Source organism: Lepidochelys kempii, chromosome 1, assembly GCF_965140285.1.
Source record: "Lepidochelys kempii isolate rLepKem1 chromosome 1, rLepKem1.hap1, whole genome shotgun sequence".
NCBI classification, from domain to species: Eukaryota; Metazoa; Chordata; order Testudines; family Cheloniidae; genus Lepidochelys; species Lepidochelys kempii.
This window is the reverse complement of record NC_136380.1, coordinates 164,568,356-164,581,580: the sequence shown is the minus strand read 5'-3', so window position 1 is coordinate 164,581,580 and position 13,225 is coordinate 164,568,356. Positions and strand designations below refer to the sequence as shown.

The following is a 13,225-nucleotide window of genomic DNA, read 5'->3' as shown; positions in this document are numbered from 1 at the left end:
TGGGTCAGAGATGGGCCTGAGCTGCAAAATTCATATACTGATCAGGATCCAACTCAAACTCTGGGGTTTGATTTGGTGAAGGAAAGAAGAAAGCCATAAAATTCAGACCCAGATCAGCATCTGAACTTGTCCCAAAAATCACGCTGTTTGGATTCTGGGTTTTGGTTTGGGCCCATCTCTGTGATTAAGGGAATTAAGTCTATCCATCCCAACACTTATACACCATTTACCACCCTAGTCCTGGACCACATGAAGAGATTAAAATTCAGATTAACATGATGTTTGTTATTAAGATCATTGTTGATGTTTCTGTTTTAGGGTGGCCTCTAAGGAGGGAAGTGGCTCTGCAGAGCTGGTACACTGGCTAATTGGTCGTTTATTTTATTTATTTATTTTTAAATCAAAGAGCATTTGTTGTTTGCAGGAGGAAACCTTCAAGCAAATGTATCAAGGTAGTAATTCTCCCATCTCCGCACTTTGTTAGTCGCCATCTTCCATTTGCTTGGAGTCATCTTTTCTAGTCCTTTCTCAACCAAGTCACTGAAAAGTATACACCTGTAGGAGTAAGTTCTCTCAATGGACCTCAGACAAAATTCCTTTCTGTTGTTGATAATAAACCACTTCAAAGAAGACCACGCTACATCCATAGGGTGGAGATAGTTGTAGGGCAGAGGCACAGAGAGAAGCTCATGGCCATTGGCTTTAGCAATCTGAGGGCAGCACTCAATGCTGGACATGTAAATGACTGATGGGACCTGCGGGTGAGTTATCTTCTCCTGAGCGGTGGGTTCTTTTGTCTGCCTTTTCTCTCTCACTACGATGATGCATTTCCCATAGAACTTGTTCAGAGAATCACAGAATTCCTGAAAGATGTCTTCATGCTGCTTCATGGGCAATTCATTTCTTAGCAATATTCTGTATCTCCAAGGCACCCAGCCTTGACTGCTTGCAGCATGAACGAGTGTCCATGTTGGCCAATTCAGGCTGTCTTCCTGCAGTATCTTTTCCCCTGTTATGAGAGATTCTGAAATATCAGTTTCTCCTAAGAAGATGGTGTTGAGACCATTAAACTGCAGAGTCCTCAGTGCTTTTAAATACTTCAGGCACTGCTTCCTCGCAGCAGTGTCAAAGGAACTCCTGTGGATGATGTGCTTTAAAAGAGGATTTACAAAGTGATACATGTTGCTTTCCCCGGTTTGCTCTGAAGTTCACAGAAGGTTCTGATGATACAGGGTAGGAAAGTGATGATCTCATAATGGCTTTCATTACACTGGTGTTATTCAGTAGCCTCATAACAGACAGTGCACGGCGTTAGTATTTTCAGACGGCTGATCAAAATTCAGAGCGATCTCAGGAAATAATAGCTCTGTCGTGCTAATTAAACTACAGTTGTGCAGCAAGCTGTAAAGGACTTTGTCATCAGGATGTTTTTCAATCTGAAAATCATCCCCCTCGCTTCGCCTACCTCCCCGTGTTTATTAACATAACCTATCCCAGCTTAGTGTGGTATCTGCCTCCTGTCGTGGTAACTAGGCTACACAGAGGATGATGAGCCTGTTACAAACCTTGGCTAGGGTAGGTCTTTAGCTCAAGCCATACGGGCGGGTCTGGATTACAATCTAGAGGTCCAAGGTTTGATCTTCACTGTCAATGGTCAACCAGGGGGGTGGCGTTACAACAAGACAGTGATGGCTGAATTTGGAAAAGAGAAGGTTTTGGAAGGGGGTGTTAACGCAGCCACTGGTGGAACACACCTGCCAAAGTGGCAGTAAGAGTTCTCTGGCCTGCCCCCGAAGCTGTTGGAAGGCAGGGCAAGTAGAAGACTGCTAGGAGTGGGATTAACCAGGGGGATTTAGATGCCTAACTGCCACTTTAGATGATACATCCAATATTTAGAAGCCACTGGCCTTCACAATCCCCCTGCTCAGCTGCCACCTAACCCTGTCAGTGCTTAAGGCTCTGTCTAAACCCAAAAAAGCAGCCCACAGCCATGAGTCTCAGAGCCAAGCTTAATTGACTTGGGCTCATGTTATGGAGCTAAAAATAGCCAGATAGATGCCCTGGCTTGGGCTGGAGCTTGGGCTCTGAGACCCGGTGAGGGGGGAAGGTCTCAGAGACAAGGCTCCGGCCCGAACCTAAACGTCTACACAGCTAGTTTTATTCACATAGTGTGAGCCTGAGTCAACTGACCCAGGCCCTGAGACTCGCTGTCGAAGGTTTGGGTCTTTTTGCTGTATAGACGTATCCTAAGTTTCCACTATTAAAGTGCCTGTGGTGTCTAAATTTCAGTGGCTGGGCATGCACAAAGCTGCCTAAATCCTGACACTACCCAGCAGCGTGGTGCTAACTCATGCCTAAGCCCCAGAGATATTCACAAAGTAGGGATCCATCCTGCCAGCACCTAAGTCCTCCTTGTGAAACTAGCCTTGCTGTCACCCAAGGAAACAAGGCAAAGAGGGGAATGACGGGAGGGAGAAACTAAGGCTAGTTTGGGGATGGAAGTCATGTGGGGATGGCATGTTGATGGATCTCCTTCATCTTCCTCTCTCCTGAAGACTGGCGTGTATGTGGTTGGGGGAACGGGATGAAGAAAGTTTTTGCGTGGGGGACTGAAAATGGGTGAGGTATATTTCAAGACTTAATTTCTTACCAACTTTCCCCCCACCTTTAGAGGTACACACAGGTTGTTTCTTCTATAAAAATCTGGAAGTGCTAACCTCAGGATTGCTCAACCCTTACCTGTATCTACTTGCCAGGCACTAAACTCTGGCAGATTATTAGTTTTCTAGGCTGGATTACACAATTAAATTCTCTGGCACAAACTCTTCAGTCTCTGAATCTTGCGTACATGTCTCTGAACAGAGCATAGCCTATGACCCACAGGATCACTTCCGTAACATTCCTCTTCTTGCCACCTCAATTCCCCAGGTGGACATTTACTGCCTTTTTATCATGAACCAGCTAGTGAGAATTCTGTGAGTCCAAAATACATGTGAAGGGAGGGCAGGAATGCCATCTCCAGTGACTAATGCAGCTGACCCATTGCCCGAGTTTTGAAGCTGGCTCTGCTTGCTAAGGATAATGAGTGATCCTGCCATTCGTTGTAGCCTTGTTACATAGAGAATGCAAGACTAGCAATTTGGAGATGCAGCCTGTCTGCAGCTCCCTCAGCTGAAAAATGATGGAAGGTGTAGATCATGCATACCTGGGAAAATGTTGGATGAACCTACAATACATATCCATCATATGGGAATGGATCACAAGTCAATACTTATGCATATTTATTAGCAGAGTGTAGGCTTTCTGTGTTAGGCCCCAATCTTACATAGACATACATGGGGTTAACTCTACACACTAATAGGGTTACCAGGTGTCTGTGTTGGATCATATTAAAGAAGTTCTGTATTAAAATCACAAATGAGTTTGATTCCCCAGAGTTTAAATTCCAGGGTATTACTAATTAAGAGGTCTCTTGGTTTTTGGTACTGTTTCTCTCCCTCTGTGTGAAACTTGCAAGCTGCTAATAGTGTTAGTACATTCTAAGACAGAGTCTGTTCTCAAAGCAATTCACAGAGAGAGAGACTCAAAGCAATACTCTGTAACAACAGAAACAGCACCCAGAGACTCCCGCCCTTTTGTTGTATTAACAATTGTGATTAAAATAGAGATAGAGGATGTATGTGGATGGATGCTTGGTGTGGATAATAACTGAATGATCAGGGAGGTGCCAGCCTAAGAATCCAGTGTCCATCGGCTGAAGAAGACATCATGTGGAAATAACCAGAGGACCCCCAGAGGGCAGACTGGAATCCACCCAACAGCCTCAAGAATGGGAGAACCAAAGAACAAGATAACATCTTGGAGCCGTCAGGAATGTGCTATCTGCTGATTGATTCAGCAACAGCATGATGAAGCAATTCCCATAGACTGGCATAGGAAGAAATTCCTATAAAAATAGACTCTAAAAAGTGAGAACTTTGGGGTCTGATTCTGCAAACCAACTTCCAGGAGCATCAGATGAGCATCTGACAAGGCCCTGCTCCCTCCTCATGTCCAGACCACCTGGCCAGTGGCTTGGCATGAGCAACTCTAAGGCTGGTAACTATGATAACAACCTTGCAGAACCTGCGTGTGTGTTTGTATGAATGAATGTGTGAATAAATATGAGATTGAATGGAATGTTATAGCTATAACTAACTGCTTACTATGATTCTTTCTGTATTCACAATAAATGTGGTATTTTGTCTTTTTCCCTTTAATAAGATCCTGCTGGTTTTTAATTTATTGGTATGACATCCAGTTTTCGACTGGAACACCCGGTCAAAAAGGGATCCTGGTGGCTCCGACCAGCACCGCTGACTGGGCCATTGCATGTCCAGTTGGTGGCACCGTTGCACCACACAGTGAGGCTGGCAGGCTTCCTGCTAGCTGCCCTGACACGTGGCTCCCAGGTCAGGAAGTAGCTGGCATGTCTGGCTCCTAGCCTTAGGGGCTGCCAAGGGGGTTTGCATGTTGCCCCGCCCCGCACTTGCAGGTGCAGATCCTGTTGGCTGGGTCAGGGCAGGGGAGGAACTAGCGCGAGCGTGACTCGCGAGTGCTCAGCAGGCGGCTGTTGAGAGGTCACGTGGGGCCCCCTGCTGCCCGGCCCTCTTCTCCTCGCCCTCCTCGTGTGGCTGGGCTCAAGCTGCGGCACATGCCCTGTGGCAAACCACGGTCTGCCTGTCCCAGGAGTTCCTGCACCCAGGAGTTCGAGGTACAGGAACTCCTCACTTAAAGTCATCCCAGTTAACGTTGTTTCGTTGTTATGTTGCTGATCAATTAGGGAACATGCTCATTTAAAGTTGCCCAATGCTCCCTTCTAACGTTGTTTGGCAGCTGCCTGCTTTGTCCACTGCTTGCAGGAAGAGCAGCCTGTTGGAGCTAGCTGGTGGGGGCTTGGAACCAGGGTGGACCCGGCAGCCCCCCTAAGCTCCCTGTGTGGCAGCCATCCAGCAGCTACCAATTGCTGGCAGTTCAGCTGTCCCTCCCCCCACTGCCATGTGCTGCTCCTGCCCTCTGCCTTGGAGCTGCTCCAGGGAGCCTCCTGCTTGCTGTGCGGGGGGGAGGAGGGAAGAAGGGGGCTAGCTCCTCCCCTGCTCCTGCCTTCCACTCCTGTACCCCATCTCTATGGAGCAGGGGGGCGGAGGGGACAACACGACAGGGCTCAGGACGGAGGGGGCTTGCTGGCAGCAGCTGTGGTCTCAGCTTGCTGATCTGCTTAAAAAGGCAATGTACTTAGAGTGGCATCAGCTTACTTAAAGGGGCAATGCACATCTCTCTTTCTCGCTCACACACACAGTGTGTGTCTCTCTGTCTGCCATGCTGTCTCCCCTCCCTCCATTCGTGCTGCCTTGTAGAGTGTGAGGCTACACTAACAACAATGTGTTAACTCTTGAGGGCTCAGCCAAGTGCTAGTTCATCTTTTAGCAGTAAGGCATTCCCTGGGAAATATCCCACCTTCTGACTCCTCCACCTCAACCAAGCTTCACAATCATCATTGCTGTGTACAGTATTCAATTGTTTGTTTAAAACTTATACTCTATGTGTGTGTGTGTGTATATATATAGACTTTTGTCTGGTGAAAAAAATTTCCCTGGAACCTAACCCCCACACCCCTTTACATTAATTCGTATGGAGAAATTGGATTCGCTTAACATCGTTTCGCTTAAAGTCACATTTTTCAGGAACATAACTACAACGTTAAGTGAGGAGTTACTGTATATGTATCCCTGTCTCTGAATGCTGGGAATAGGGCTACACCCCCATCGCCCTGCATCCCTCCCCATCCCAGCCCCCTGTGCACCCATCCCCCTCACTGCATCCCTCCCTCGTCCCATCCTGTCCTGCCCCCCCACCTACCCATCCCAGCCATGTACCCCTTACAGCACTCTCCCACCCATCCTCTCCACCTCCCAGAGCTGCCACCCCCATGTCCCTCAGCCCCCACAGCCCTGCACCCCATTCACCTCCATTCACTGCTGCGCTCCCGTTATGTCCCTATACACCCCTGTGCTCCCCATATCCTCATGCATCTGTAGCCTTCTGCCTCTCCCTGCATCCCCACCCACCCCACATACCCCTCCCACTGCCCCCTCTCATCCCCACCCTGCTCTCATCCTTGGCCTCTTTCTCTCCCCATCCTCTCTCTTCCACCCCTCTCCCCCCATCTTTTCCCCTCCAGCCCACCCTCCTCCCTTCTTGGTTGGGTGGTTTAGGCAGCCCCTGGCAAAGTGTATGAAAAAGTAGCTCTGTGTAGGCAAGTATGTGTATGCACTCATTGTATGTGTGTAAGAGACTGAGTGTCTTTGAGTAGGGAGGTGTGTGTATTGCCACATGTGTGTATACCTCTGTGAATAAAATTTGCAGCCTAACTCTTTGACTTTTATTCCTTTTGCTGGCTTGCACACACAAAAATTGATGACATAAAATATGCGTGTATTCATTTCATAACAAGTTTTTAAAAGAGACAGGAACTCTAAAGGAAATTCATTATTTCTTAAAAAGTGAATGTTGTTGACTAGTAACTGCAGAAAAGCCAATGTATCATACATTTCTCCCCACCTTTGTCTAGCTACATTATAAACTCTTTGTTGCAGACTCTCTCTTTTTATGGGTATGTTCAGCAGCTACCATCCTGGAGCCCTGATCTGAGTTGGGGTCTCTAGACACTAAACAACAGTTGTAATATTAAATAATGTGGAAGTATATGTGTTACTGCATGCTAGATGTGTACACACGAATACACGTGTGTATCTGCATGTAGGTGTGGGAGTCAGTTTCTACAGATTTATTTATATAGGTATCTGGACCGGTGTGCATTTCTGTGGTTGTGCTCTATAGATTTGTATTTGGGCTTCAGGAGTGGGCCTTTAATGGACCCACTGCAGCTGTGATAATGTGTGGTCCTAATTCCACACATAAAATTACAGTAACTTTAGTGAACAAAAAACATGGATCTGGTTACAAAAAATGGGAAGGGGGATGGAAAGAATCATGAAAACCTTTGTGAAATTTCATTTTTTTAAAAATTACCCTTTTTGACTATTTTGCTGCCAGCTCTAGCATCCTGTAACAAATAAAACCTGAACTTAGCATAATACAGACAAACCTCTCAATAATGCACCCCGCGATAATGCAAATTCGGATATAATGCAATCATAAGTTGGCTCCCCCTTAAGGCCGTAATATTGTTCGCGTTTTGTCAGAATACTTTCTTTATGACATTTATAAATAAACCGCATTCTTATGGTCTTAAAAGATAAAGTGACACGTGGCCATTGCAGGCCCATTGCACTTACTTCTCAGGTTGTACATGTGTATGGTGTTTGCCTATTAACTTGTTATTAATTTCCTATATTTTAAAAAATATTTTACCGTTATGGATAGGCCAGTTCACAAATGCAAGTTGTTTTCTGCCCAAGAGAAACTGTGCACCCTGGATCAATTAAAGAAGGGCAAACAAAAAACTCAGCTTGCTAGAGATCTAGGAATTAGCAAGTCCACTCTGTGACGGTGGAAAAAAGAAGAAAAGTTCTGTAGCCTACCCTGCATTCTTGAAGAGGAAATTGGTTTACAGCGTAAAAAGGTCAAGTTTGTTAATGACAAAAGCCTAGATTCAGCCTTGTACCAATGGTTTGTCCAGGTTCGCTCAGAAGGAGTTCCCATTTCTGGCCCTATTCTGAAAGCTCAAGCAGAGAAATTTGATCACCTTATCAATGGAAATGAATTCAAATTTAAGGTGAGTAGTGGCTGGCTGGACAGATTCAAGAAAAGGCACACTATAAGCAAAGTTCATGTGTCTGGGGAAATCCGCTCAGCTGATAAAGAGGCTGCCAATTCCTACCCAATTGAGCTTAAAAAGTTGCTGGAGGAAGGTTGCTACACAGCCGATCAAGTTTACAACTGCAACGAGACTGGTTTATGCTTTAAAATGTTACCCGATCACACCCTCGCAACCAGGACTGATAGTCACAAACGAGAAGGTTTTAAGCAGAGGAAGGACGGAGTCACTCTCTTGTTTTGCATCAACAAGTCTGGCGGCCACAAAGTCAGACTTCGGATGATCGGAAAAGTGAGGTCTCCCAGATGTTTTCATCATGTTAATATGAAGGCCCTTCCCTTTGAATACACCAACAGCAAGAATGCATGGGTGAACAGCTCCATATTTGAAGACTGGTTCCATAAAATGTTTGTGCCAGCCATTAGGGCTCATTTGTGAAAACTCAAGCAGGAGCAAAAAGCTCTCCTCCTGCTGGATAATTGCCCTGCCCACCCCCCAGCGGAAAATCTTGTCAGCCATGATGGCAAGATTAAAGTCTCTTATCTCCCAAAGAACACTACATCAGAAATCCAGCCACTGGACGAAGGCATCATATTGGTATTTAAGCAAAACTATTGTTGCAAAATGATCAAGTGGATGGAAGTGGATAACAACTCCTCCGTTGACACATCACTGGCATCACTCATCTTGAAAGAAGTCTGTCACCTCGGTGGGAAAGCCTGGGATGCTATCTCTGCATGTTGCATTGAACGATGCTGGATAAAGGGTCTTGGTCCAGCTTTTCTGTCATCTACACATGATGATGGTAATGATGACGAGCCTGAATTTACAAGATTCATTGAAGATGACGTACATTTAGCTGAAGAAACACTCAGAGAATATGAGCACAGTCATCATGATATCCTCAACTGGTTTTCAGCAGATGACATCTGCCCCATATATGAACACATCTCAGATGACAAAATTGTTGCAAATGTCAGCAGGAAGAATGAAGCTGCACCACCAGAGCCCGAAACCAGTGGCGCTAATGACAACAATGACAATGATGGCAACTCAACTCCCCCACCAAAAGTGTCCGAGGCAGTAAAGCACCTAGAAGCCAGTTTGAAGTGGCTGGAAACCCAAGACGTAGACAGCGTCAAAATCCTCTGACTCAGAAGCATTCTTGACTTTGCTAGAAGCCAACAGTCCATGGCAAATAAGCAGACCACACTAGATAGCTTTTTTAAGAAGTGATGAAATTTAAAATTATGGAGTCATGCAACCAGATTGACTTTGCACTCTGCGCAATGATTAGTATAGTCGATTTCACATGTTTCTTTCATTTACATGTAATTAAATTACGACTTTTGTGTTTAAAACAAGCTGGGATAACCATTGTTTCTTTTACAAAACTTAAATTGACCAGCTTGAAATAGTAAATTTTTGTAACCCCGCTATAAAGCGACCCTGCATTTATTGCAATTGAATTTTTTGGACTCCAATTATCGCGTTATAGCAGGGTTTCACTGTACATCTGTCAAAACAATAAATATGCCTGTTTGGGCCTTGCTGTGAAAATGAGCACGTGAGAGAGGGTGGGGGAGAGCAAGTGATGAAGGGAGGCAGGATGGAGTGAGCAGGGAACAGGGCTTTGGGAAGGGATGGGGAAGGGGCGGGGCATTGGGCAGGGCAGTGGGCGGGACAAGGGTGTTAGGTTTTCTGGAATTAGAAAGTTGGCAACCCTACGCACTATGAGTAGTCCCACTGACACCAATGGGAGCTGCTGGATACTCAGCACTTTTCAAAAGAAGCTCACTTATTGAGGAGCCATATGGATTGAGGAACCTAACTCTGAGCTCCCAATCTGACAATCTTGTCATTAGGCCTAGATCCTCAATGTCTGTAGATTGATTACAATGGGAGTTAGGTGCCTAAATACCTTTCAGGATCTGGGCCTTACTATCTGTATAACTACGAGAAAATCTCATACTTTAATTTCTGTATACATCTAATGTGATCAATGCCCCTCTAGTGATCTGTGTTCAAATTATTGCTAATGGCTCAGAAATTTCATTACAAAAGCTTGCATTGCTTTTTCCTCTGAATACATTTTCCATGTGGAAAGCGCTAAAAATATGCCTTTCCTTGCAGAGTCCTGCAGGGATGGCTTACCAAATCTTGCGGAGGGGGGATCCAGCTACTTTACATGCTTGTGTTTACACACACAGGTTCATCTATGTTACTGTTTCTTTTAAGTTACTTCTGAATTTTAAATAATCATCAATAGAGAATTGTGGCATAGGAGGAATAATATTGTCCAGATAGGCCCCCAAGCACAAAAGTAAAGTAGGGAGCCACCTTCTACAATGTTGCAGTTTTTTGCCCTCCTTTCCCCATGCCATACTCTCCCCTTTAACCTCCACCTCTGACGGCTCTGCCCCGTTCTTACCAACCTTCCCAGTCTAATCTCTGGTGGCTGTCTCATATGCCTTACCTGCCCTGCTCAGCATCTATGTACACTTCTGCGATAGGTTGGCAAGAGGTTGCTACTTGCTACTGACCTGGGTGGGAGCTTGCGTTCCCCCAGGCCAGAGCCACCCTGGCAGTTTCAGAGGAACAGAAGTTGTGAAGGCAGACCAATGAGCTGGTGATGGCTCTGAAGGTGTTACCAATCACTTTCCCCACTTCCTGGCAGCAGTGGGAATTTCTTACAATGAGGTCAGGGATTTGGCAATTCTCTCCACTCCTGTGGCTCTTTTGTTCTCCCTTCTATCCCTATCCATGAAGCTTCTTACTTGCCTCCATTTGCTGGCATAAAGGAGATGGGGGGCTGGGGGTAAACATTTTCCCCCTGCGGAACCAGTGACCCCAGGTATCCTGAAATGACAAGTCCCCAAGCTCTTGTGGAGCACGAGTTACACCTGTGGTTGGTGTCAGTGTTCAACTAGTGCCAAGTGCGATTTCTACATCTTACAGAGTAGTTCCAGAAACATAATTACAACCTTGTAATATACATTGACAACAACACCAGCAGTGTTCGATGTAAATATCTCTTTGCTCTCTGCCCTTAAGAAGCCTTGGCAGTGTGAAATGAACTGAAATGATGAACCAGATTCTCACTTAGATTTAAAAGACACTGAACTGCACTGATATGTCAGTGAAGTTACATCTGTATAAAACTGGTGTGAGATGAGAAATAGGCCTGCCATGGCCTGCATTACATTGAAAGGCACGTTTCCCTCTTTAGTAGGGTCTTCAGAACATTTTAGAACGTATATGTCTCTTCACCCCCCGTGATAACTGGAAAAGGTGAATATCTTTTATTTAAGAATTTGGCTGCTGGAGAAAGCCTTTTGCGATACACTTTTCATTTTGAGAGGGACAGCAATCATACAATGCTACCAAGTATACTTTTGTCCTAGACTGAAGCATGCTACCTCTATAACTACTACAACACAATAGGACTGTGGATCCTTTGTGCCTCTTAAAATCAGGTGCCATATGTCTCATGTTGGGCACAAAAGCTGAGGCATCCAAAGTGAACACTCCTGAAAATGTTGGCCTGATTGTATGGCCCGTAATTTAGCATCAATCTTGTTTTCACAGTTATGCTCCAACGAAGACCATGAGTGGATGAAGGAGCCTCATATGAAATAAGAAATGAAAAATTCAATTATTTAATAAATCAGTAACTAATTACTTTCCAGCCTGTCTTTCCTCTTCAATATTTATCTATGCAGTGGCCAGATTCCACTGACATTCTCACTGATGTCCTGTGAAAATGTCATGACATTTTTGGAACATCAGGAGACACAGGAGACATGTACCCGCCTGACGTACCTGTCATGGTCTGCAAGAGTGAATGAAGCAATTAAATTGTAACAATTACAAAAAATACTAAAACTAATGCTAGCGACTGATTTCTACTGAAACAACAGGGTTTATACTATTTACTAACCTTAGTCATAGTAGCCATTTAAGGGCCAGATTCTTATTACACTCACTTAGCTGTCTGTTCCAGACACATTTTCTGGCATTTAAAAAGAACCTATTCACAAACCAAGCATCTCAATATCATTTTCCAAACATCTTAGAGGCAACATGGATAAATCACTGGGTGGGATTCATGAGACCTGGGGTCTAATCCCCCAGCTCTGCCACTGAGCTGCTCCCAATGCCCCCCTTTCCCCTTTAGTCTGATTTATGGTGTACTAATAATATTAATTTAATGTATCAATTTAATTTTATTTTAACTTAATTTAATTAATCAATAATAATAATTAATTATTAATATTAATTAGTATGGGTTTTAAGCTCACCAGTCTGTTTGATCAGAAGATAAAAGTTCTTGTCCCGAATCAGGCTCCACAGAATTTACAAAGGACCCTTGGGGGTATGACAGGAAGCTCACACTGAGACAGATATAGCCTTAAAGACTTTTTATTAAAATCAATAAAAGTAAGTAAATGGTAAAATACCCAGAGTTACAAAGTTACAATTGCATTACTGCTATTCAAAAGACACATATGATACTATAGTATTATATGTAACAAAGCTTTGGTTAATATACTCACATCCTTCCTTGATAACCTGGTGGTAAGAGACACAGGACCAGCCTTGCAGTTCAGGTTTCTCAATTCTTGAGTGAGGGATGCAGTGCTTAGAAAAACTAATGCTAAGAGCTATTAAAGCGAACTTAGGGTTTACTTGACTAACTTAAACTTAAAATCAAAACCTAATAAACAAACTAAGAATAAAACTTAGGGAAACCAAACTTAGCCTAGTTCCTTTGAAACTTAAAGTTTAAGAAGAACAAGTATAGCCTACTAATAGTAGTAGTCATAGTAGATCGATAGAATAGAATAAAATAAAATAAAATAGAAAGAGTGAGTGAAAGTAAGTAAGACAGAGTAAGTGAGAAAATGGAGTACTCTAGCGAGGTGGAGTACTCTACCTCTTTTATAGGGCAAGTGCCAGAAATCCTTCCTCCTATGCCCAAATTTCATTCCTCATCCACAAAATGTTAGGGTACGCTTACCCCATAGGCTAGTATGTATGTGCGTGTAACCCTTCTGCCCGTCAGAGTTGGCAGCAACAAGGGCCGGGTTCAATATCTAGGGGATCCATTCCAATAACACAATGCAAACCAGCTCGAGCCCCCACCCAGTGACCTGGGAAAAATATATACCACCCCCGCTGGGCGCCTCCAAGAGGCAATACTTCCCCTCTCGCAAGCACATAGTCTGAGTGTAGCAAAAAGCCTTTTAATAACAGAGAGAAACAATGTGGCATTATGTTGGGGAAACACCACCAACAGGATTCATAACACAACCCATGAGCAAAAAACCCACCCCAAGCAAATTGGGGCATGCCCCTTTCCCTTTGGTTCTTGAGTCCAGCAACCCCAAATCACCCAAAGTCCCA

At 44.5% G+C, this 13,225-nt stretch overlaps 1 protein-coding gene across 1 annotated transcript; it reads right to left on the bottom strand.

Moving 5' to 3' along the window:
• Positions 1 to 434: 434 nt before the first annotated feature.
• Positions 435 to 1,181, bottom strand: C1H21orf140 (chromosome 1 C21orf140 homolog). The gene has a single exon (XM_073328537.1). It carries the CDS (start codon positions 1,179 to 1,181, stop codon positions 435 to 437), a length of 747 nt encoding a protein of 248 aa, XP_073184638.1.
• Positions 1,182 to 13,225: the final 12,044 nt, after the last annotated feature.

Excerpts from the sequence above, each read along its gene's own strand:
- C1H21orf140 (XM_073328537.1), bottom strand. The coding sequence starts at position 1,181 with ATGTATCACTTTGTAAATCCTCTTTTAAAGCACATCATCCACAGGAGT.